Source organism: Ascaphus truei, chromosome 4, assembly GCF_040206685.1.
Source record: "Ascaphus truei isolate aAscTru1 chromosome 4, aAscTru1.hap1, whole genome shotgun sequence".
Classification (NCBI taxonomy): Eukaryota; Metazoa; Chordata; class Amphibia; order Anura; family Ascaphidae; genus Ascaphus; species Ascaphus truei.
In genome coordinates, this window is record NC_134486.1 from 404,199,090 (window position 1) to 404,225,288 (window position 26,199).

Consider the following 26,199-nt stretch of genomic DNA (forward strand, 5'->3'; position numbering starts at 1 on the left):
GCACATTGTGTTATCTTAATATATATTCCTCCCCTGGAGAATAGTAGAATACGATATGATGGCAGCGAGGCCCCAGTATCAGAAGTTCTTTGTTTGGACTGAATGGACACGGACGTTAGTTTCACGAAGCCAGGCATTTTTGGGGTGCATCAAATCTAAACATAAAAACAGCTAAAAAAAAATAGTACATTAGAAAAAAAAAAAAATCCGTTTCCATGTAATTACTACTTGAATACATCAAACGTGTTCTTCTTTCTATTTGTTAAATTATAGTTAAAAAATAAATAAAAGGACAGTCTGGTGGCAGGCTAAAGATAATTCATTATTTACTCGTACATAATTTGGAAATGAATGCTGCAAGTTTTGCATAACATATTGTATGGTAATTCCGTTTGATTGCGTCTTTTCAGGGAGAACAGGCCATGCAGAAGTGGCTCGAGTCGTCTACCAGCCAGGAAACATCAGCTTTGAGAAATTGCTCAAGGTCTTCTGGGAGAATCATGACCCGACACAAGGTAGAGTGATGAGTGAGCCAGTATTTAATTATCTTACTAATTGCAGCTGGGATAATTAGGGTTTGAGACACACGTAAGAGATGAACCTTGAAATCACACAATATATGATTGCTTTTACTGACAGAGCCTGGGGGAGATAAGGGGAGCGGGGACACCGAATTCACAGAAGAATACCCTCACCTTTTTAATATGCAGCACAGCACTGGAAATCCCCACAGAAACGAAATGACAGCACTATCCTTTTATGTTTTTATTCTCATGTAGAATCAGCAGCACGGCTTCTTCAGTAAACTGCGATAGTGCCGATCGTGGCACAATTACACAGAATACAATCTTCGTTTCCGTGCGATTGTGCTCCGAGTGGCAGTATCAAGGTTTAAATAATAAGCCCCTTCATATAGTGTAAGCACAATTAGCAATACAGGCATAAGAAGACCAGACTACAATGTATACAATGGCACAATATATGTGTTTCCTTGTAGAAGATATTTTCATTATTAAAGTTATTTTCTACAAATGTTGGTTCTCTCTGGTATGTACTGTCACGGCCCCTTTTATTCTCCATTTTGTTTGGGTATTTTTTTCGAATGCCACGCACTTCACCGCGTTCATGCCGCATTCATGCCGAGCCAGCGCTAATACAATGCACGCGGCCGCGGCTTTAAATACCGGAACATGCCGCGTCAAACACTGCATCTGCCCGCGGTTTTAAAAGTTGCGCTGAAACGGCCGCAGGATGCTAAAGGCGACCGCCACTGTACCTATTTATACCTGATATCTACCTATCTATGCTATATTTTTCCGTTTGTTTGTCTATATTTTATTTGTGTGCGCTGCTCAGTTTTGTTCTCGTCTTTTGGGGGTATTTATTTTCAGGGGTCCGGGGACCCCGAGACCTGAGATCCCTGGTTCCTGAGATGCAACTATATTTGTCTAACAGTATACTTGCACAGTGCACACAACATGGGCGTGGGGTCAGATTCGCTGCAGCGGGAAATACAAAGCTGCACCTTCAACGGGATCTCATGTGGCGTCTTGGCGTTGGGATTGATGGCCATATTGTTAGTGACATGAAATAACAGAAATATCTCAAGAATGGGGGGGGGTTCCGGAGGTCCAGGGATTATGGATCAGCTTTGATGGACCCTGTGACAGTGAGGGGTTAACCAGGCCAGCAATAAAGGTATTATGCCTGGCTGGTTACCACTGAGCCATATTGGGTGATTTAGAGTGTCAGCTCTTGAACCCATTTATGGTACCTGCAATGTATGTGTTTGTATTGCAATAAAGAATTGATATGTGTTTTACTTTTCCAGGAGTGCTACCCAGTGGAGATTCTCAGGCTATGAGTTTCAGGGGGGGGGGGGAGGTTGCGGTAAAAGTGTTGTCAGAATGTGTCTAGGTAGAAGGGGCCCAGAGTTGCTGCCACCTCATAAATGTATCCGGGAATCTGGTCAGATTCCTGGGGACATATAGACACATCACTCCGGTCAGAATCCTCCCTGGAAAACAGTTACGGGACTCACCGCCAGGTTTCCCTGCTTCAGCACAGACCAGAAAGGTAAATGGGGGCATAGGGATATGAGTATCCCGGGTACAGTCAGGGGTCCCTAGGTTAATGGGGGTCCCCCAGTATATGCCCAGATCACCAGAACGAGGTATAGAGGTTCTGGGGTACTTCAACCAGCGATAAGGTTGCAAGTTGATTTCATGTCTAAGTCCAGATTCCTATGTATTTAGAAAAATAACCCTGAGATTGAACCTAAGCGTTATTTCGTTCAACTTTAAAAAAAAAATTCTTATAGGAAGGTCTAGGAGCGCTTAAACTGAGCGTGCGCGTCTTTTCAATCAAACCTAGGAAACAAGGGACTTAGAAGAAATTGTGACATATTTTTATTTTAACATTGTGTGTAATGGTAAATGTTTATGCACTGTATATGATCTGGGGATTTCCAAGTCTGTGGTTCCGAGAGACCAGTTGGCTACCAAGTTGGTGCCACTAAGTCTGCTCGGGTCCCGGAGTTGAAAGCCACAGAGATTGCCATGATGTGAAAGCAATTTGGGCGGAGGAGTTAGCCTCAAGTACCCTTGTCCTGGGCTGAATGGGAGTCATTGGACTACCATTTGCCCAGCCCAGACCTTGAGAACCTAACTCCACGGGTGGCTTATGACTAACAAGCGGCAGAGGTGCCAAGTTGGCGCATGCCCCTGTCAGATTTCGAACCCATTCTTGCCCGGCTTCAGGAGACTGGCAAGTCTCTGGTTGGCTGGTAGGAATTCTCCCACGCTCGGATTGGCTGGAGTATTTCATGAATGGGACTGAAATACTATAATAAAGCCAGCAGCCAATCCAGTCCTCAGATTCTAAGCGCCAAGACAGCAGCCACCCGTGGAGTTATGCTTCTCAAGGTCTGGGCTGGGCAAATGGTAGTCCAATGACTCCCATTCAGCCCAGGATGAGGGTACTTGAGGCTAACTCCTCCGCCCAAATAGCTTTCACATCATGGCAATCTCTGTGGCTTTTAACTCCGGGACCCGAGCCGGCTTCAAAAATTTCAGGTCGAGAAATTTTCTAAGTCCCAATTTTCGGGGCCAATTTCTCAGAAAGGGGCGTAGCGGTTGCAGCTGGAACTACACGCTGAAAAGAGTACCAGGACGTTTGGTACTATCTCCCGATCAAGAGATTTGGGCATCTCCGGAACAGATACAGCGGTGGCGTCTGGAACTACCTGCCGATTGGAGTTCCATGACTTTTCGGGCTAAGTCCCGGTCAACCTAAAGACTTTGTTTTATGGACTATTTCAACTAGGAAAGGTTAGTTTTGTAGCCCAGATCCCCAGTTAGTGTGTTTTCTCTTGTATATTGTAATTCACTGTGTGTACGTCTGTTTCAAAGGAATAAATCGCAATTTGTTTTACCTCCTTGTTTTGCTCTATATGATGATCCCGGTTAAAAAGGTGTAAATACCTGGTCTTACGTGACAGACCCCCCCCCCCATCCCCCCCCAAGTTCAGGTAAAATATAAGTAATAATCTAAAATGGACTGCTTCTTTAACCCCTTCAGCGCTCCAATGACGTATGGTGTACATCAAGAAAAGTGCCACCAAGGGGCCCTAATAACGTACACCACGGGCGGCCAACTCCAGTCCTCAACGTTGACTGAGCCACTGATTGGGCCAATTGTGCTGAAGCAGGGATATCCTTAAAACCTGACCTGTTGGTAGCCTTTGAGGACTGGAGTGGGCCACCTCTGGACACTATCCGCGTCATGGGCTTTTTGGTCGTTTCTCGTTTTTTAGGCGCTGCACGTGTTGATTGTGTACCATACTGAAAGGAGTTTCCCTGTCACATCCAGCCTGACGCCCGGAACCCGGAACTGATCACATGACGGCTCCCAAGAGCGGTCATGTGATCAGGAAGTGCCGGAGTGTCTGTGGCCTATGGAGTTGGCACAACTCTGACACTGAGGGGGAAAATACTGTGTGGGTATTTATGTAGAGGGGGGCTATCTAATTTATAGCACTAAAAACATTCTTAAAAGAAAGGTCAATTATTTTTTATATAGATAGCCTTTTATTAATATTGTGTGAAATCAGATAAAATAAATCTCAATGAAACACGATCGTTTTTAACATCTAATAAGACCATATTTTAAATAAAAATACTTATTTCTGATGATTTAAGGTGTACAGATATATGTGTATATATATATATATATATATAAATATATATACACACACACGACAAATGAACTCGCCCGGTCGCCACGGGCATGTGCATTTTGGCCGCTGTCAACTGCTTACCTGCAGCAGCATCCCCTGGCGTCTCCCGGTCTTCTCCGTCTTCTTCTGCAAATTCATCTTTTCCCCCTGCAGCTCCAGTTAAAATGGCCGCCATGGCAACGGGATGCTACGTGACGTCACGCGGAGCCATGTTACGCGCAATGGTGCGCAGCATCACCCCCCACCCCCCGTGAGGAAGATCCCCCTGTGCGGATCGAAACGTTTGATATATGTGCTCATATTTTCTAACACAATTGTTACTTTTGAATACTTACAGAGTGCTGTCGCCTCTGCCACCTGCACAGTTGGTAACTTATGTCATATATATCATTTTTTATATATATATATATTGGTGGACTTGTTCATAATATTTAACATTATTACGGTGTGACAAGATGGAGCATAGCCTTTTTAACGCTAGCAGCTACAGTATATACATGAGCTGAGAAGATTAATGTCTGCAATTCATTGCTCTGATCATTGTAGTTGGGAATATTTTTATCAGTAGATTGTTTTCGAGGACTGTACTGTTTTTAGCCGATGCATAAAGAATCCATCATCTGCATATAATTAGACACTAGAAATTACATTGTATTGCTAATGAGCAGATGTGTCTCCTTATACTAGTGAAAGAACAGCTGCACGCATACAAAATGCTAAAATGTCCCCAATTCAGCATTATGGATTCTGATGCAGACTTCATTATAAAATAATGTGTAAGAAATTACACAAATACATCTTAAAAAATGTTTTTATCACAGCATTATTTACACACACATATATATATATATATATATATATACACTTGACTAATATATATATTATATCTCACTGTTTCCACCCCCTCTGGGAGATACACAGTCTCTGCTACCTAGTGTGTGGTGCAATACCTGTTAGGGTCAGGAGAGCTGAGTGGGATCTGCGATGTTATGGAGATCAGGACAGGCTTAGGTTCTTTCTCTTGGTGTTCAGCACCTCCAGCCGTAGTGGGTTCCAGGGTGTCCAGAAGTCAGCACCCACTATTGCATACTTCTCCCTCCTGCCCAAGGACTGATACTTAGACAGGAGTGTCATTACAATGGTCTTTATTGTATGGCAGGCATCCACTGCAGATCTACATACAGCGATGCAGAGTCTCAGAGGCCCCAGAGCTCTGGATGGTGATGGCCCCTGGTCTTACATGGCCTCTGTGGCTGAATCTGATGTTCCCTCAGTCCAAAGACTGAGGGTGAGCACGCTCATCCCACCATGGGAGAGACTGACAGCTCTCTGCTTCTTCTCACTTCCAGAGCAGGAACGGGACTGACTCTAAATTTGGTAGTCCCCTAATTAGGATAGAAGGGGCGGGCTCATGGTCTATACCTATCTCTGATAGGCTTACACAGGCCATGAGTCACAACCTTACTTCTGTCCATCATAGAGGAGCATGGGTAGGGGTCACAAGCCCACAGCCTGCAGCAAGCAGGACTTACATAACAGGGTGGGGAAAGATAGGCAGAAAAGACATACCCTGTTATATAAATATATATATATAAACAAAATAGATGCTGGGTGCACACAAACATATAAATAGAGACCAAGGTATTCTTATCGATAGTCCAGGTGCTTGCAGATGGACGGGGAACACCAACCAGTCCCAAAGATATAAAGGAAAGTAAATCCGCAGCACTCATGAATAGAAAAAATATTATTTAATCAAAAATCATCAGGCAGTCAAACAAACTCCAGAGTGACGTATGTTTCTGTGAAAAGAGCTTGAGAAAAGACCGAGGGGTCTGAAACGTACGTCGCTCTGGAATTTGTTTGACTGCCTGATGATTTTTGATTAAATAATATTTTTTCTATTCATAAGTGCTGCGGATTTACTTTCCTATATATATATATATATATATATATACTGGCGACACACTTTATTCGAGCTTGGCTAGTCCCACGAATTCGGGTATACCCGGGTGTATTGAGGTTTGTGACTGTTTTCTGCCCGAGTGCATTGAGTTATTTTCCAAGCAGGGATTGAAGCATTTTATTCCCGCTGGCTGCAATACTGCACAGTATATATATATATACTGCATTACAATTCATGAATTTATGCCATCTGGTAGACACGCGAAGCATTGCAGCCTATTAAATCCTAATCATTATCATTTAACAGATCAGCCGCCCATCAGCCAGGCATGAACCCAGGCTGGGAAGGCAAATGCAACGGGGCTTGTCAGAGGTGAGGAGTGGCGCATTCCAGGTATCTGCCAGGTACATACTGGGTATTTGCTCGAATAAAGTGTGTCGGTGCAGTATACAGACAAAACAAGAAAAACAGGCGTACTCCTAGTGTATTGAAGTTTGAACAATTTTATGGGACTGAACACAGGATAAAATGCACACTCACAAACGCAGCTAGAACTTGAGCATATATGAGAATTATCTCAAACTGCAGTCTGATCCACGAGGATTCTGCTGTAATCAGATGGCTCACTCTCTCCGCAACCGGATGTGGAGTCTGAACGCCGAGTACCTCCAGAATCAGCTCTCCCGCCTACAGGCACTCCTAAACTATTCCGTCCGGCTCTTACTCAGTGCTTGTTGAGACCTGCAGCACGGATCCTTTCACTGATGTTGTGCTACGAAGTTAAAATTCTGTTCCAAAGCGTCTCAGCATCTGCTCAGTAAAATCTGCAAAGCACTTGACTCCACTAACACCCTACGCGTTTCGTCAGAGATGACTTGATCAGTCCCCTGACTGTACAAGTACTGAGTAAGAGCCCGAGGGAATAGTGGAGGAGTGCCTGGACAATGGGCAGGGAGGGGTTCGAGGGGCCACGTGATCGCAGTGTGCCGGAGGGACCGTGGCAATCGTGGTCCCCCGAACCCCTCCGGCACTCGAAGGGTTGAAGAGGCATTTCCTCTTGCCCCGTTACTTGTGCAGCAATGTAATTATCCATTCTCCCGGGCTCAGCGAAGATCCTGCTTCCCAGGGCACCCAATACAGCCGCCTATTTCTAAAGAGGAAGTGGTGCGGCTTCCTAAATGTCTGCTATAGCAACCCAAGGAAGCACAATACATTAAAAATGACATAACGAGGGAAAATGCCTTATGTAATACTACACAACTGATTTATGCAAAACAAAAAAACACAGGATTTTGAATGAAACGCTGCTTTATATAGGGTGACCATATTTGTTCCGGAAAAAAATAGGACAAATATTCCACATGCGTAGTAGCGAGCGCAGACTGCACATGCGTGGAGCGCTGACTGTGCATGTGTGAACGGCGAGCGCAAACTGTGCATGCGTGAACGGCGAGCGCAGACTGCGCATGCGTGAATGCCGAGTGAGGACTGCGCTCGCGCAATCGGAGATTGACGTTGCACATGGGCGGCCGGCAAGGTCCGTTTGCGCTAGCGCGGCCAGCAATCTCCGATAGCGCATGCGTGGCCAGAGCAGAGAAAAACCCGGACAGTGGAAAACCCGGACAGTGGCCAGAAAAGTCAGGAAGGCTAAAAACCGGGACGTCTGGTCACCCTAGCTTTATATGTTATTTTATATTTAATATACAGTAAGCATCTCATATTTCATTCAGATGTGTACACAGGGCAAAAGGACTGCCAGATTTATTAGCACTAATCTTTAACACAGCAATCCTCAGCACATTCACCATAGCAGAGCTGGGGGACTCGCAGATAAAGTACACTTCGATCTAACCTCTGGGAGCGCCTTGTTCAGCAGTTCTGCATCTCCACTCTTCCACGCATGCTATCAAGCTAATGAATAAGGGCGTTGTCATGAATAATAGCTATGTCCTCCTCCAATGGCTCGCTGGCCATGAATGTTGCTGGGAGACGGCAACCATGTTCTTCCAAAAGTGCTGGGAGAGCAAAGACACGTTATCTGCTGACTCTGTGGTCTCCTAAAGTTAAGTCTGGGGTCGGGTATGGTTAAAAAAAAACAACCATATACAGCTTGCCATTATGTCCATGTTACTAAAGCATTAAGTCGCTGTGAATGGTTTGCTTAGAGATGTCGCAGGAATCGGCGCCTCCGGAGCTGCGGCTGCGGAGGTATCGTTGCCGTGACATGGCTGCTTGGGGGGGTCAATGTTGCCGGATCCCCCACAGCGATCATGGTGGTCACGCTGCTCGCCCCGCTGCCGGAGACGATAGGTGCTGCTGCATCTGTATATGGTAATGATGACTTTAGGTTTCATAAGTGCTTGGGTCCAGTAGATCGTTTCGGTCATATTTATCTGGAGCTCTGGCTCCCCCGGAGGTGTGCGTGTGCATTACATTCACTCGCTGCAGCTGTATGGAGATAAACCATGAATATGTGGTGGGGAAGCTGTAAGGTTTGCACTGAAATATAAGGTAAGCAAAAGGTTATCTGCAATATTCACAGGCTGTGATGCCTTTTAATGCAGGGGCTACCAACAGATACATTTTTCAGGATATCCCTGCTTCTGCAAAGGTGGCTCAATCATTATGACTGAGCCACTGATTGAGGCCCCCTGTGCTGAAGCAGGGATATCCTGAAAACCTGACCTGTTGGTGGCCCTTGAGGACTGGAGTTGCCACCATTGTTTTAATGGATCAATACATTCATGTACATCAGTTTTTAAGACTGCAGAGGTTTCGTCATCAGATGTAATCTTTAGTTGGAGATCAGAGGCTTAAATACCAATATTTAACCAGAATTTGTGTATGCAAATTCCCCATGCACACTCATAACTGAGATTATATTTTAAACTGTAGTGCATATAGTACCACTTTATTTCTTCTTTATTTCTACCCACATTGTATTGTGTGATTTTGAATAGTTCTTTTACATTTTTTTTCCATGTACAAAATATCACTAAATACATGATTAGAGACACATGTTGGATGTCTTGCGATTGTGTAACAACCAAGAGGGATTAATGAAAATATTAATCTCTGCATTTTCTGTAAAAGGTCAAAATGTTGAAAAATTGGTTCTGTGTAAGGTATACAATGTAAGGAAACATCTTATAACATTAATAAAATAATATTACAGCTCAACCCCCTTATAACGCTGTGCTTGGGGTCCAAAGAATCACATCGTGTTATAAGCATATCGCATTAGAAATAATATACAATTGTATGCATTGTACAATAAAGTAATTAAGACCCCAATAATCGTGTTGTAAAGTATTCATAAATATGAAAATTGGGAGCCACGCTTGCATCGCGTTATAAGCGGATTCGCGTTGTAATAGATCGCTTTATAACAGGATTGAGCTGTAACTTTATTTCATATAGTGCCTTTCTCCCACTGAGACACAAAGCGCGTCACAATTACAGTTCAGCGCGCGGTACGCAGCACATAGGAAGGTTACAGACACAGGTCCCTGCCCAGATGCAAAAATCCTCCCGAAGGCGGTATAAACGCCGCACAGCCGCAATAAATCAATGAAGGCTGATATGTGGCAGTAGAAAAAGCTTTATTATCACAAGGTGCAAGCGGATACTCTGACGCGTTTCAGCCTGTCAGGCCTTTGTCAAAGAGTGATCCGCTTGCATAAAAGACATCTAGTTATAGTATGTGTAAATCACCACAGCTGTTCGTGTTGCCCAATAGAAATGAGCAACAGGTGTCTGTCGTCACACACCCACAACATCAACATCATATAAAATAGAACACAATGTGTTAAAAGAGAGAAATGACCAAATTATCACGCTGCTCAGATGAGCTTACAGTCTGTTTCTGGTGTCTGAGGCACAGGGAGATAAAGTGACTTACCCACGGTCACAAGGAGCTGACACATTGATGGTAAGCTAACACAAACTCTCTTGTTTCTCCAGTCCATCACCACACAGCTATCATAGTGTACAGTCTACAGCAGGGGTGCGCCAACAGGGGGGCGTCAGATTTTCCTGGGGGGTCGCGGGCGGTCGCAGAGGTTCGCGCTCTTCCCCAAGGCATTTAAATGAAATGCCGGGGGATCACTTACCCGGGATTCAGATGCGTGGTGTGACGCGTCGACATGGCAAAGCGACGTCAAATTACACAACGTGACGTCACATGACCCCGCAGCGTCATTTGACGCTGGAAAATGAGGTGAGGGGGAGCAAGCAGGGGGGGAGGGGGGTGCAGCTCCAATAGTTTGCCCACCTCTGGTCTACAGTAGAGGGTAATTTTTCAACAATTTGCAGCAGCGTACATGGTGGTCAAGATTTACCTGTTAGGCCGCATTTACAGTGATGCCGCGCGCGACCTCGCGCGATGTGTACACAGTGTTTGCGCAGCGTGGAGGCGGGGCCGGGACGTAACATGAGCGGTTCGTCCTCAATGGCTGAACCACGCACATGACCTGGCAGTCGCGCGACAAACAGAATGGTTTGTCTGGGCGAGAATCGCGGTCGCGCGCTATGCGGGCGGCCTCATGGACAAGAGGCTTGTTGTGCGCGCCGCGCGCTGTCGCTGCCACTATAATCGCGCACTTACTGAAGGACAGATGTGGACCGCAGCAAAGAGAAGACATCTATAGTATTTAATAGTCAGATTTCACCCACAAGAAAAGTAGACAACGCTATAATACAGATACCGGCTGTTAACACACCTGTATGACATTGATAGTACGGAAACGCTTGCTCTATTATTCTGGTGGTGCAAAATACAATGAGGTTGGGCACTGATCTAGTCATTGTAAAAGCTTGAAGCCGCAGCTCAGGAGATGTCGCGGTGTCTGCCGCGGCATCGCTGCATGGGGTCCATGCATCCAGATGGGAACCCCACACAGCGACAACCCTCCAGCGCCGGGGCGGTCGCGGATTGTCAGCGCGCCCCGGTGCCGGACACAGTAACGTACGTCTGTACGTCTTCACAGAAAAGGTGGTGGATTCATGGAATCACCGCCCAGCAGACGTGGTTGAAACTGCTACAGAAAGGGAATGTTACATTGTTTGGGATAGACCCAGGCTTTGTGATATAGGAAAGAAAGCAAAGAATCGGCAGTAATTTGTTCTGAGGCTTTAAACCCGATAGGAAATTGGCCAATTAGTTCTCATTTTACCATTCATTTCTGTGGTCAATGCTTCGGTGGCAGAGGTCCAGCTGCACCAGAATGGCACTGCACCTGTGGCATTCGCAGTCATGTGATTACTTCCTCCTGCCCGCCCACCCACCTCTCCTCCCCCCACCCCCCTCTCCGCCCCCCACCCCCCTCTCATCCCCCCAACCCTTTTCCTCCCTCCAACCCCCTTTCTTCCCCCCACCCCCCTCCCCCGCCCCTCCCCCCAACCCCCTCTCCTCCCCCCTCTCCGCCCCCGCCTGATGGAAACAGAAGTGGATCCTCAGCCACTGGAAAGGACCATTTCCCCATCATGTACCCGGCACATCAGTGTGGCACGGAGAATGTTAACGTGTCCTAATTATTAAGGAGAATCCAGGATTAATTGATCTTTTTTTTAAAAATTATTATTACATTTTTTAGAGCTCCTTGATTGTAGGTAAACATTTGAACGTCTTGAACATGCGATAAAGCTAAAAAAAGGTTTTTTGTCATTTAATGAAGAAGAATTTGAGCAAATTTAAAACCTAAAATAATGGGGGGGGGGGGGGGAGGTTACAATATGAATGTGTCTGTTTGATGCAGAGAATTGCTTTTATCCTGCTTCAAACATATTTTTGCCTTGTGTGAATAGGAAAACAAAAGATGCCGCTTTTTGGGACAGAATTGGTGTTTTTCATGTTCCCTTTGATCTCTGCCAATAGATAATCTCACTGGTATTCTTCCAAATAGCTCCACTCTGAAGGTTTTATGTCCCAGTATACAGTATACTGTATGACCTCTTTTGCAGTGGATGATATATAGAAATCCCATCAGTATGTGTTGCCTATATTGCCACCTTGTGAAACCTGCCAGAATCCTTCTCATATGTTAGTGTTACGCTCAGCTTCACACACACACACACACACACACCTTTCCAACCTTATTTGCTACATTTCTGTGACTCATCAAGAACATATGAAAGCTAATGCAGGACATTCATGTGTGTGGCTGTGCTTATTCAACTCTTCTTCTTCAGGCTTTAATTGGTAATACTGCAGTTAAAGTCTGTACAAGATGTGCAGCCATGCTTTTGTAAACATCTTCTACAGACTTTACTTTGATCACTGAAGTCTGGTCAAACAGCTAGGAATCCTGACGTTCCTTGCACCCCTTGAGAGTCACATGACGTAACTACCACATCATTAGTTCAGGGCGCTTTAGGGACACCATGGCATAGTACAGAGGCGGCCAACTCCAGTCCTCACGGGCCATCAACAGGTCAGGTTTTCAGGATACCCCTGCTTCAGCACAGGTGGCTCAATCACCACCGATATCCCTAAAACGTGACCTGTTGGTGGCCCTTCAGGACTGGAGTTGGCCGCCCCCGACACAGTATCTACGTCACAGGCTTTTTGATCGTTTCCTGCGGAGTGGTGAGTGCGGCGTGACCAAACTATTGACAGAAGAGGAGACGTCTCTTTCGTGTGCGTCATCAGTAACGTCGCGATCGTGCCGCAGAGCAATCACATAGCCGCAATGCGCTAGTCGGTCTGGCGCTCCGGTGTAGCAGTCACTACACCACTCAAAGGTTTAATATGCTGTCACCAGAGGATGAGGGGGGAGTGCTGTTCATTTTCCCCAGAGGGTTTTACTTTACTTTGCTAATAATTTGTATTACTTTTTTTTTTGCTTAAAACATTTAGAAAAAAAAAATACGTTTTTGGAACTGAAACAGCCATACAAGTTCAAGTTCGAGCATAGTAAGGTTGCATTTTGTTCCCATACATGCGCGTCAATTTATCGTCTCTTTAATTACAATAGCCGCATTTCATATAAAACATTGATCAAGGGGATATAACACCATATATCAGTTCTGCGTGGTAATTATTTACTTGGGATGAGTTGGCAAAAAAAACAAAGAAAAGGCCATTAGTGCTGATGAATTCTTAAATGTGATGGGGTAAATCCTACACAGTCCTACGCTTCTCGGAAAATCTCTATAGACTTCGAAAGGGATTTTTCGCCCTAAATGGCAGGATTGGATTATATCGCATTTACCCCATAATGTGCAATACCTCTTAGGACCAAAATGAACCCATGGTGGTAGTGTACCTTGTTTTTATTTTTCTTTCTTTCATAAATATTTGTAGTAGTGGGTTTGATGTCGCTACTTCTTCTCCCCGTGTTAAACAAGAGATTGCACAGGTCACTCTCCTTTCTAATCCTTATTGATCCTGTCAAAGTCAGGGAGGGGCTGATGTCAGAGGCACTATTAGTCTGGTGACGAGCGTTCCCCTTATATTTGACATCACAGACCTGTATTGTCTCCTGCCCCGGCTGCCAGATGGCTGCTTTTTGCATCCGTTAATTTGTCAGCGCTGCACTTCCTCACATTTTGCCTGAGTGCACAAACGCCAAAGTTAAAGCAAGACCTCTGCACCTCATCTATGTCTTTAAGCTGTTTGAAAGTCCTAGTCCCCATTCCATCCTGTCTTCCAGTGCGTACATGTTTCAATCCTCTATACCAGGGGGGGTTAACTCCACTCCTCAAGCTCTCCCAACAGGTGAGGTTTTCAGTATATCCCAGCTTCAACACAGGTGGCTCAGTCGATGACTGAGCCTCTGATTGAGCCACCTGTGCTGAAGCAGCGACTGATTGAGCCACCTGTGCTGAAGCTGGGATAGCCTCAAAACCAGACATGTTTGGGGGTGGGGGGGCTTGAGAACTGGAGTTGAGCACCCTTGCTTTAGACTATCTGTAAAAAAAAAGAAAACCCGGACCAATCTCCTTTTGAAGGTAGGGCTTCCATCCATCGTCACATAACTCTTGAAGAAAAATAAGAAGAGAATTAGCCAGCCCAATGTACATACCGCTGCCATCATAGCATGAAAAGTAATTGTGCGTCTTCTTTCAGGGCACCGGCAGATTTTCATCAAACTTCAGGAAAACGTTTCTAGAAGAAAATCGCTACAAAGCGTTCAACTTTCGCTTCACGTTTAACCCTGGCATTGCTGGTGCCTTCGCAGCAAGTCGGATAATTCCTATTAGAGAGTAACCTTTTGCCGACTACAGAACACGCGTTTGGAATTGATGGAATCCAAATTACAGCATCTGGAACCCCAAAAATATTTTTCAGCACCTTCGACCCATCTGTTTATAAATTCAGATTTTAGCCCGAGTCTAACACAGGCGGACTTTAAAGTATTGGTTGAAAAGAGATTCTTAAACCTTGGCGATCAATATCAAGTTCAAAACCTACTAACGTAATCAATTTAATGAGGCATTTCGTGTACACAACTATATATATATATCTTGGGTGTCTCCATCTTTGGAAGTTTGCTGCTTCTTCTAATTACTAGTTTGGGGTCGCAACCTAAATCAAACCTTGAGCGATCCCGATCAACACAGCCGGATTCCCTAATGACTTAGGCCCATGTTTAATAAGACACCTTCTGGAGCTGGAAGACTTCTTATGGCCCATTCACGTTTTAGGGTTGCCAGATGTCCAGTATTGAACTGGACTGCCCTGTACTTGGACACTTTGTCCAGTAAAACATTTGAGGTAATACTGGACATGTATTATCTCTCTGGACATAGTGACCTGACCGGCTTGGGGGACCGTGGGATTTACCTGAGCAGGAAGAGATGAGGGCTGTTGCTAGGGGGCAGGGCAGCTTCCTCCATCCTGATTGGCTGCTGCTAGCTAATCCAGCCAAGCAGGAGGAGGTGTCAGGAGTCTGGGGGTGGGGCCAAGGAGAGGAGGAAACAACATGGAGAGGTGAGAGGGGTGTGTGTGTGTCTTGCACGTTTCACCATTGCATCCAGTATTTTTGAAGTAGCCATCTGGCAACCTTATTCACACGAATAGGTCATAGCGTTACTTCCAGCCCTGATAGGTGTCTTAGGAAATAGCACCTCTTAAAATACAGTACAGTAGCTATAAACTGCTCTTCGTCTGCTGTCTGACTTCAACCCATATATCCTTCAGCCTATCCTCTGGTAGAGGAACTGTTGGGCTACAAGGATTCTTGCCCGGCATGATTGTTCTGCCCAGTAATACAAGGATTTGTGGCGTAAGATGAGAAATCGCATTCTTAATGTTCCTTGTGTTTCCTTACCCTTAGATCCATGGCTTCCTCTTGTAGCCGTCCCGATGGAATGGATGTACACTCCTACAACGTACCACTCACCTTTTTGCAGCTGCTAGAAGCAGGGTTAATCCTCCCTCCATGGGGAAATCACAGAAGAAGGAGGGAATGGCAATGACAAGGCTATTATCAAACAGATTTGTGATGCAGGGCTCTCCCACATGCCCCCTTCTGTGCCGGAAGACACATTTACATAAATGGGACATAGGGTGTCTTCTGGCACCAGGCGGTGTGTTAGGAAATAGCACTGCTTAGTCAATACGGGCCTTTTTTCCTGGGTTTGAAAGAGTGTGCAGTCCGTGGACAATCCCACAGAGTACATTGCTGGTCTTATTCTGTTCAGAGTCCTCAAGCACTCCCAAAAGGTCAGGTTTTCAGGATATCCCTGCTTCAGCACAGGTGGCTCAATCAGCCTCTGACTGATTCAGCCACTTGTGCTGAAGCAGGGATATCCTGAGAACCTGACCCCCCTTTTTTTGTTGTTGCCTCGCTTTCCTATTTTCCTTTTTTGGTTTTCTTTCAGTAGTTGTATTCTTATTTTGTTTCTGCATACCTATAGTACATAGTGACGGTACTGTTTCTGCATACCTATAGTACATAGTGACGGTACTGTTTCTGCATACCTATAGTACATAGTGACGTTACTGTGTCTGCATACCTATAGTACATAGTGACGGTACTGTCTCTGGATACCTATTGTACATAGTGACGGTACTGTGTCTGCATACCTATAGTACATAGTGACGTTACTGTGTCTGCATACCTATAGTACATAGTGACGGTACTGTGTCTGCATACCTATAGTACATAGTGACGTTACTATGTCTGAATACCTATAGTACATAGTGACAGTACTGTCTCTGCATACCTATAGTACATAGTGACGTTACTGTGTCTGCATACCTATAGTACATAGTGATGTTACTGTGTCTGCATACCTATAGTACATAGTCACAGTACTGTGTCTGCATACCTATAGTACATAGTGACGGTACTGTGTCTGCATACCTATAATACATAGTGACGTTACTGTGTTTGCATACCTATAGTACATAGTGACGTTACTGTGTCTGCATACCTATAGGACATAGTGATGTTACTGTGTCTGCATACCTATAGTACATAGTGTTGTTGGTGTTTCTGCATACCTATAGTACATAGTGACGGTACTGTGTCTGCATACCTATAGTACATAGTGACGTTACTGTTTCTGCATACCTATAGTACATAGTGACGTTACTGTGTCTGCATACCTATAGTACATAGTGACGTTACTGTGTCTGCATACCTATAGTACATAGTGACGGTACTGTGTCTGCATACCTATAGTACATAGTAACGGTACTGTGTCTGCATACCTATTGTACATAGTGACGATCCTGTGTCTGCATACCTATAGTACCCGGTGACGGTACTGTGTCTGCATACCTATAGTTCATAGTGACGTTACTGTTTCTGCATACCTATAGTACATAGTGACGTTACTGTGTCTGCATATCTATAGTACATAGTGACGTTACTGTCTCTGGATACCTACAGTACATAGTGACGTTACTGTTTCTGCATACCTATAGTACATAGTGACGTTACTGTGTCTGCATACCTATAGTACATAGTGACGTTACTGTGTCTGCATACCTATAGTACATAGTGACGTTACTGTTTCTGCATACCTATAGTACATAGTGACGTTACTGTGTCTGCATACCTATAGTACATAGTGACGGTGCTGTGTTTGCATACCTATAGTACATAGTGACGGTACTGTGTCTGCATACCTATAGTACATAGTGACGTTACTGTTTCTGCATACCTATAGTACATAATGACGTTACTGTGTTTGCATACCTATAGTACATAGTGACGTTACTGTGTCTGCATACCTATAGTACATAGTGTTGTTGGTGTTTCTGCATACCTATAGTACATAGTGACGGTACTGTGTCTGCATACCTATAGTACATAGTGACGTTACTGTGTCTGCATACCTATAGTACATAGTAACGGAACTGTTTCTGCATACCTATAGTACATAGTGACGTTACTGTTTCTGCATACCTATAGTACATAGTGACGTTAATGTTTCTGCATACCTATAGTACATAGTGACGTTACTGTGTCTGCATACCTATAGTACATAGTGACGTTACTGTCTCTGGATACCTACAGTACATAGTGACGTTACTGTTTCTGCATACCTATAGTACATAGTGACGTTTCTGTTTCTGCATACCTATAGTACATAGTGACATTACTGTGTCTGCATACCTATAGTACATAGTGACGTTACTGTCTCTGGATACCTATAGTACATAGTGATGTTACTATTTCTGCATACCTATAGTACATAGTGACGGTAATGTTTTTGCATACCTATAGTACATAGTGACGTTACTGTCTCTGGATACCTATAGCACATAGTGACGTTACTGTTTCTGCATACCCATAGTACATAGTGACGGTACTGTGTCTGCATACCTATAGTACGTAGTGACAGTAATGTTTCTGCATACCTATAGTACATAGAGACGGTAATGTTTTTGCATACCTATAGTACATAGTGATGTTACTGTCTCTGGATTCCTATAGTACATAGTGACGGTACTGTTTCTGCATACCTATAGTACATAGTGACGGTAATGTTTTTGCATACCTATAGTACATAGTGACGTTACTGTTTCTGCATACCCATAGTACATAGTGACGGTACTGTGTCTGCATACCTATAGTACATAGTGACGGTACTGTTTCTGCATACCTATAGTACATAGTGACGGTAATGTTTTTGCATACCTATAGTACATAGTGACGTTACTGTCTCTGGATACCTATAGCACATAGTGACGTTACTGTTTCTGCATACCCATAGTACATAGTGACGGTACTGTGTCTGCATACCTATAGTACATAGTGACAGTAATGTTTCTGCATACCTATAGTACATAGTGACGGTAATGTTTTTGCATACCTATAGTACATAGTGATGTTACTGTCTCTGGATACCTATAGTACATAGTGACGGTACTGTTTCTGCATACCTATAGTACATAGTGACGGTAATGTTTCTGCATACCTATAGTACATAGTGACGTTACTGTTTCTGCATACCTATAGTACATAGTGACGGTAATGTTTTTGCATACCTATAGTACATAGTGACGTTACTGTTTCTGCATACCCATAGTACATAGTGACGGTACTGTGTCTGCATACCTATAGTACATAGTGACGGTACTGTTTCTGCATACCTATAGTACATAGTGACGGTAATGTTTTTGCATACCTATAGTACATAGTGATGTTACTGTCTCTGGATACCTATAGTACATAGTGACGGTAATGTTTCTGCATACAGGTACCTATAGTACATAGGAAGCAGCACCTGGTGATGTCACAGCTCCCTATTGGCCCACAGAGCCCGGAAGCTTTGAAATTTAGACATATAGTGAACACCAGAGTAGCTTCCACCACCCATTACGGAGAGAAGTATCTCCGAAAGCAGGGGGTTCCCTGAGCTGAATTTAATGGGGTTCAGCGCCATTTTAAACACTGTGTTGGACTGGCTCCTTACAGGTCATTACGGCGTGCTTAGTAACTGTAAATACTAATACTCCATTCAAACAAAATGGTCAGAATCCAGTATTCTGTTACTCTGAACAGGATCAAGAGATTTAGCCAGGGCAGTGAGTATGGCAACTTTCACTTGGATCATTCACATTAGGGTGTTATTCACTGAGCCGTGGCATTCACTGAGCCGTGGCATTCACTGAGCCGTGACATTCACTGAGCCGTGGCATTCACATTAGGGTGTTATTCACTGAGCCGTGGCATTCACATTAGGGTGTTATTCACTGAGTCGTGGCATTCACATTAGGGTGTTATTCACTGAGCCGTGGCATTCACATTAGGGTGTTATTCACTGAGCCGTGGCATTCACATTAGGGTGTTATTCACTGAGCCGTGGCATTCACATTACGGTGTCATTCACTAGGCCGTGGCATTCACATTAGGGTGTCATTCACTGAGCCGTGGCATTCACATTAGGGTGTTATTCACTGAGCCGTGGCATTCACATTAGGGTGTTATTCACTGGGCCGTGGCATTCACATTAGGGTGTTATTCACTGAGCCGTGGAATTCACTAAGCCGTGGCATTCACATTAGGGTGTTATTCACTGAGCCGTGGCATTCACATTAGGGTGTTATTCACTGAGCCGTGGCATTCACTGAGCCGTGGCATTCACATTAGGGTGTTATTCACTGAGCCGTGGCATTCACTGAGCCGTGGCATTCACATTAGGGTGTTATTCACTGAGCCGTGGCATTCACATTAGGGTGTCATTCACTGAGCCGTGTTATTCACTGAGCCGTGGCATTCACATTAGGGTGTCATTCACTGAGCCGTGGCATTCACATTAGGGTGTTATTCACTGAGCCGTGGCATTCACATTAGGGTGTTATTCACTGGGCCGTGGCATTCACATTAGGGTGTTATTCACTGAGCCGTGGCATTCACATTAGGGTGTTATTCACTGAGCCGTGGCATTCACATTAGGGTGTTATTCACTGAGCCGTGGCATTCACATTAGGGTGTCAATCACTGAGCCGTGGCATTCACATTAGGGTGTTATTCACTGAGCCGTGGCATTCACATTAGGGTGTTATTCACTGAGCCGTGGCATTCACTGAGCCATGGCATTCACATTAGGGTGTCATTCACTGAGCCGTGGCATTCACATTAGGGTGTTATTCACTGAGCCGTGGCATTCACATTAGGGTGTCATTCACTGAGCCGTGGCATTCACATTAGGGTGTTATTCACTAAGCCGTGGCATTCACATTAGGGTGTTATTCACTGAGCCGTGGCATTCACATTAGGGTGTCATTCACTGAGCCGTGGCATTCACATTAGGGTGTTATTCACTGAGCCGTGGCATTCACATTAGGGTGTCAATCACTAAGCCGTGGCATTCACATTAGGGTGTCATTCACTGAGCCGTGGCATTCACATTAGGGTGTCATTCACTGAGCCGTGGCATTCACATTAGGTTGTCATTCACTGAGCCGTGGCATTCACATTAGGGTGTTATTCACTGAGCAGTGGCATTCACATTAGGGTGTCAATCACTAAGCCGTGGCATTCACATTAGGGTGTCATTCACTGAGCCGTGGCATTCACATTAGGGTGTTATTCACTGAGCCGTGGCATTCACATTAGGGTGTCATTCACTGGGCCGTGGCATTCACATTAGGGTGTTATTCACTGAGCCGTGGCATTCACATTAGGGTGTTATTCACTGAGCCGTGGCATTCACATTAGGGTGTTATTCACTGAGCCGTGGCATTCACATTAGGGTGTCAATCACTGAGCCGTGGCATTCACATTAGGGTGTTATTCACTGAGCCGTGGCATTCACTAAGCCGTGGCATTCACATTAGGGTGTTATTCACTGAGCCGTGGCATTCACTGAGCCGTGGCATTCACATTAGGGTGTCAATCACTAAGCCGTGGCATTCACATTAGGGTGTTATTCACTAAGCCGTGGCATTCACATTAGGGTGTCAATCACTAAGCCGTGGCATTCACATTAGGGTGTTATTCACTGAGCCGTGGCATTCACATTAGGGTGTCATTCACTGAGCCGTGGCATTCACATTAGGGTGTCATTCACTGAGCCGTGGCATTCACATTAGGGTGTCATTCACTGAGCCGTGGCATTCACATTAGGGTGTTATTCACTGAGCCGTGGCATTCACATTAGGGTGTTATTCACTGAGCCGTGGCATTCACATTAGGGTGTCAATCACTGAGCCGTGGCATTCACATTAGGGTGTTATTCACTGAGCCGTGGCATTCACTAAGCCGTGGCATTCACATTAGGGTGTTATTCACTGAGCCGTGGCATTCACATTAGGGTGTTATTCACTGAGCCGTGGCATTCACTGAGCCGTGGCATTCACATTAGGGTGTCATTCACTGAGCCGTGGCATTCACATTAGGGTGTTATTCACTGAGCCGTGGCATTCACATTAGGGTGTCAATCACTAAGCCGTGGCATTCACATTAGGATGTCATTCACTGAGCCGTGGCATTCACATTAGGGTGTTATTCACTGAGCCGTGGCATTCACATTAGGGTGTCATTCACTGGGCCGTGGCATTCACATTAGGGTGTTATTCACTGAGCCGTGGCATTCACATTAGGGTGTCATTCACTGAGCCGTGGCATTCACATTAGGGTGTTATTCACTGAGCCGTGGCATTCACATTAGGGTGTTATTCACTGAGCCGTGGAATTCACATTAGGGTGTTATTCACTGAGCCGTGGCATTCACTAAGCCGTGGCATTCACATTACGGTGTCATTCACTAGGCCGTGGCATTCACATTAGGGTGTCATTCACTGAGCCGTGGCATTCACATTAGGGTGTTATTCACTGAGCCGTGGCATTCACATTAGGGTGTTATTCACTGAGCCGTGGCATTCACATTAGGGTGTTATTCACTGAGCCGTGGCATTCACATTAGGGTGTTATTCACTGAGCCGTGGCATTCACATTAGGGTGTTATTCACTGAGCCGTGGCATTCACATTAGGGTGTTATTCACTGAGCCGTGGCATTCACATTAGGGTGTTATTCACTGAGCCGTGGCATTCACTAAGCCGTGGCATTCACATTAGGGTGTTATTCACTGAGCCGTGGCATTCACATAAGGGTGTTATTCACTGAGCCGTGGCATTCACTGAGCCGTGGCATTCACATTAGGGTGTCATTCACTGAGCCGTGGCATTCACATTAGGGTGTTATTCACTGAGCCGTGGCATTCACATTAGGGTGTCATTCACTGAGCCGTGGCATTCACATTAGGGTGTTATTCACTAAGCCGTGGCATTGACATTAGGGTGTTATTCACTGAGCCGTGGCATTCACATTAGGGTGTTATTCACTGAGCCGTGGCATTCACATTAGGGTGTTATTCACTGAGCCGTGGCATTCACATTAGGGTGTTATTCACTGAGCCGTGGCATTCACATTAGGGTGTCAATCACTAAGCCGTGGCATTCACATTAGGGTGTCATTCACTGAGCCGTGGCATTCACATTAGGGTGTCATTCACTGAGCCGTGGCATTCACATTAGGGTGTTATTCACTGAGCAGTGGCATTCACATTAGGGTGTAATTCACTGAGCCGTGGCATTCACATTAGGGTGTAATTCACTGAGCCGTGGCATTCACATTAGGGTGTCATTCACTGAGCAGTGGCATTCACATTAGGGTGTCATTCACTGAGCCGTGGCATTCACATTAGGGTGTCAATCACTAAGCCGTGGCATTCACATTAGGGTGTCATTCACTGAGCCGTGGCATTCACATTAGGGTGTCATTCACTGGGCCGTGGCATTCACATTAGGGTGTTATTCACTGAGCCGTGGCATTCACATTAGGGTGTCATTCACTGAGCCGTGGCATTCACATTAGGGTGTTATTCACTGAGCCGTGGCATTCACATTAGGGTGTCATTCACTGAGTCGTGGCATTCACATTAGGGTGTCATTCACTGAGCCGTGGCATTCACATTAGGGTGTCATTCACTGAGCCGTGGCATTCACATTAGGGTGTCATTCACTGAGCCGTGGCATTCACATTAGGGTGTCATTCACTGAGCCGTGGCATTCACATTAGGGTGTCATTCACTGAGCCGTGGCATTCACATTAGGGTGTTATTCACTGAGCCGTGGCATTCACATTAGGGTGTCATTCACTGAGCCGTGGCATTCACATTAGGGTGTTATTCACTGAGCCGTGGCATTCACATTAGGGTGTTATTCACTGAGCCGTGGCATTCACATTAGGGTGTTATTCACTGAGCCGTGGCATTCACTAAGCCGTGGCATTCACATTAGGGTGTTATTCACTGAGCCGTGGCATTCACATAAGGGTGTTATTCACTGAGCCGTGGCATTCACTGAGCCGTGGCATTCACATTAGGGTGTCATTCACTGAGCCGTGGCATTCACATTAGGGTGTTATTCACTGAGCCGTGGCATTCACATTAGGGTGTCATTCACTGAGCCGTGGCATTCACATTAGGGTGTTATTCACTAAGCCGTGGCATTGACATTAGGGTGTTATTCACTGAGCCGTGGCATTCACATTAGGGTGTTATTCACTGAGCCGTGGCATTCACATTAGGGTGTTATTCACTGAGCCGTGGCATTCACATTAGGGTGTTATTCACTGAGCCGTGGCATTCACATTAGGGTGTCAATCACTAAGCCGTGGCATTCACATTAGGGTGTCATTCACTGAGCCGTGGCATTCACATTAGGGTGTCATTCACTGAGCCGTGGCATTCACATTAGGGTGTTATTCACTGAGCAGTGGCATTCACATTAGGGTGTAATTCACTGAGCCGTGGCATTCACATTAGGGTGTAATTCACTGAGCCGTGGCATTCACATTAGGGTGTCATTCACTGAGCCGTGGCATTCACATTAGGGTGTTATTCACTGAGCCGTGGCATTCACATTAGGGTGTTATTCACTGAGCCGTGGCATTCACATTAGGGTGTCAATCACTGAGCCGTGGCATTCACATTAGGGTGTTATTCACTGAGCCGTGGCATTCACTAAGCCGTGGCATTCACATTAGGGTGTTATTCACTGAGCCGTGGCATTCACTGAGCCGTGGCATTCACATTAGGGTGTCAATCACTAAGCCGTGGCATTCACATTAGGGTGTTATTCACTAAGCCGTGGCATTCACATTAGGGTGTCAATCACTAAGCCGTGGCATTCACATTAGGGTGTTATTCACTGAGCCGTGGCATTCACATTAGGGTGTCATTCACTGAGCCGTGGCATTCACATTAGGGTGTCATTCACTGAGCCGTGGCATTCACATTAGGGTGTCATTCACTGAGCCGTGGCATTCACATTAGGGTGTTATTCACTGAGCCGTGGCATTCACATTAGGGTGTTATTCACTGAGCCGTGGCATTCACATTAGGGTGTTATTCACTGAGCCGTGGCATTCACTAAGCCGTGGCATTCACATTAGGGTGTTATTCACTGAGCCGTGGCATTCACATTAGGGTGTTATTCACTGAGCCGTGGCATTCACTGAGCCGTGGCATTCACATTAGGGTGTCATTCACTGAGCCGTGGCATTCACATTAGGGTGTTATTCACTGAGCCGTGGCATTCACATTAGGGTGTCAATCACTAAGCCGTGGCATTCACATTAGGATGTCATTCACTGAGCCGTGGCATTCACATTAGGGTGTTATTCACTGAGCCGTGGCATTCACATTAGGGTGTCATTCACTGGGCCGTGGCATTCACATTAGGGTGTTATTCACTGAGCCGTGGCATTCACATTAGGGTGTCATTCACTGAGCCGTGGCATTCACATTAGGGTGTTATTCACTGAGCCGTGGCATTCACATTAGGGTGTTATTCACTGAGCCGTGGAATTCACATTAGGGTGTTATTCACTGAGCCGTGGCATTCACTAAGCCGTGGCATTCACATTACGGTGTCATTCACTAGGCCGTGGCATTCACATTAGGGTGTCATTCACTGAGCCGTGGCATTCACATTAGGGTGTTATTCACTGAGCCGTGGCATTCACATTAGGGTGTTATTCACTGAGCCGTGGCATTCACATTAGGGTGTTATTCACTGAGCCGTGGCATTCACATTAGGGTGTTATTCACTGAGCCGTGGCATTCACATTAGGGTGTTATTCACTGAGCCGTGGCATTCACATTAGGGTGTTATTCACTGAGCCGTGGCATTCACATTAGGGTGTTATTCACTGAGCCGTGGCATTCACTAAGCCGTGGCATTCACATTAGGGTGTTATTCACTGAGCCGTGGCATTCACATAAGGGTGTTATTCACTGAGCCGTGGCATTCACTGAGCCGTGGCATTCACATTAGGGTGTCATTCACTGAGCCGTGGCATTCACATTAGGGTGTTATTCACTGAGCCGTGGCATTCACATTAGGGTGTCATTCACTGAGCCGTGGCATTCACATTAGGGTGTTATTCACTAAGCCGTGGCATTGACATTAGGGTGTTATTCACTGAGCCGTGGCATTCACATTAGGGTGTTATTCACTGAGCCGTGGCATTCACATTAGGGTGTTATTCACTGAGCCGTGGCATTCACATTAGGGTGTTATTCACTGAGCCGTGGCATTCACATTAGGGTGTCAATCACTAAGCCGTGGCATTCACATTAGGGTGTCATTCACTGAGCCGTGGCATTCACATTAGGGTGTTATTCACTGAGCAGTGGCATTCACATTAGGGTGTAATTCACTGAGCCGTGGCATTCACATTAGGGTGTAATTCACTGAGCCGTGGCATTCACATTAGGGTGTCATTCACTGAGCAGTGGCATTCACATTAGGGTGTCATTCACTGAGCCGTGGCATTCACATTAGGGTGTCAATCACTAAGCCGTGGCATTCACATTAGGGTGTCATTCACTGAGCCGTGGCATTCACATTAGGGTGTCATTCACTGGGCCGTGGCATTCACATTAGGGTGTTATTCACTGAGCCGTGGCATTCACATTAGGGTGTCATTCACTGAGCCGTGGCATTCACATTAGGGTGTCATTCACTGAGCCGTGGCATTCACATTAGGGTGTTATTCACTGAGCCGTGGAATTCACATTAGGGTGTTATTCACTGAGCCGTGGCATTCACATTAGGGTGTCATTCACTGAGCCGTGGCATTCAC

At 45.4% G+C, this 26,199-nt stretch overlaps 1 protein-coding gene across 7 annotated transcripts in view; it reads left to right on the top strand.

The window, feature by feature from the left end:
- The window catches only part of MSRA (methionine sulfoxide reductase A), a 442,168-nt gene that overhangs the window by 260,247 nt on the left and 155,722 nt on the right, over positions 1 to 26,199 (top strand). For 6 of the 7 annotated variants that reach the window (XM_075598684.1, XM_075598690.1, XM_075598686.1 and 3 more), the window contains one exon: positions 411 to 515. The exons of the other annotated variant lie outside the window; for it this stretch is intronic. In XM_075598684.1, the coding sequence (XP_075454799.1) occupies positions 411 to 515 (105 nt within the window). The remainder of the gene's footprint in view (positions 1 to 410; positions 516 to 26,199) is intronic. 7 annotated transcript variants of the gene reach the window in all.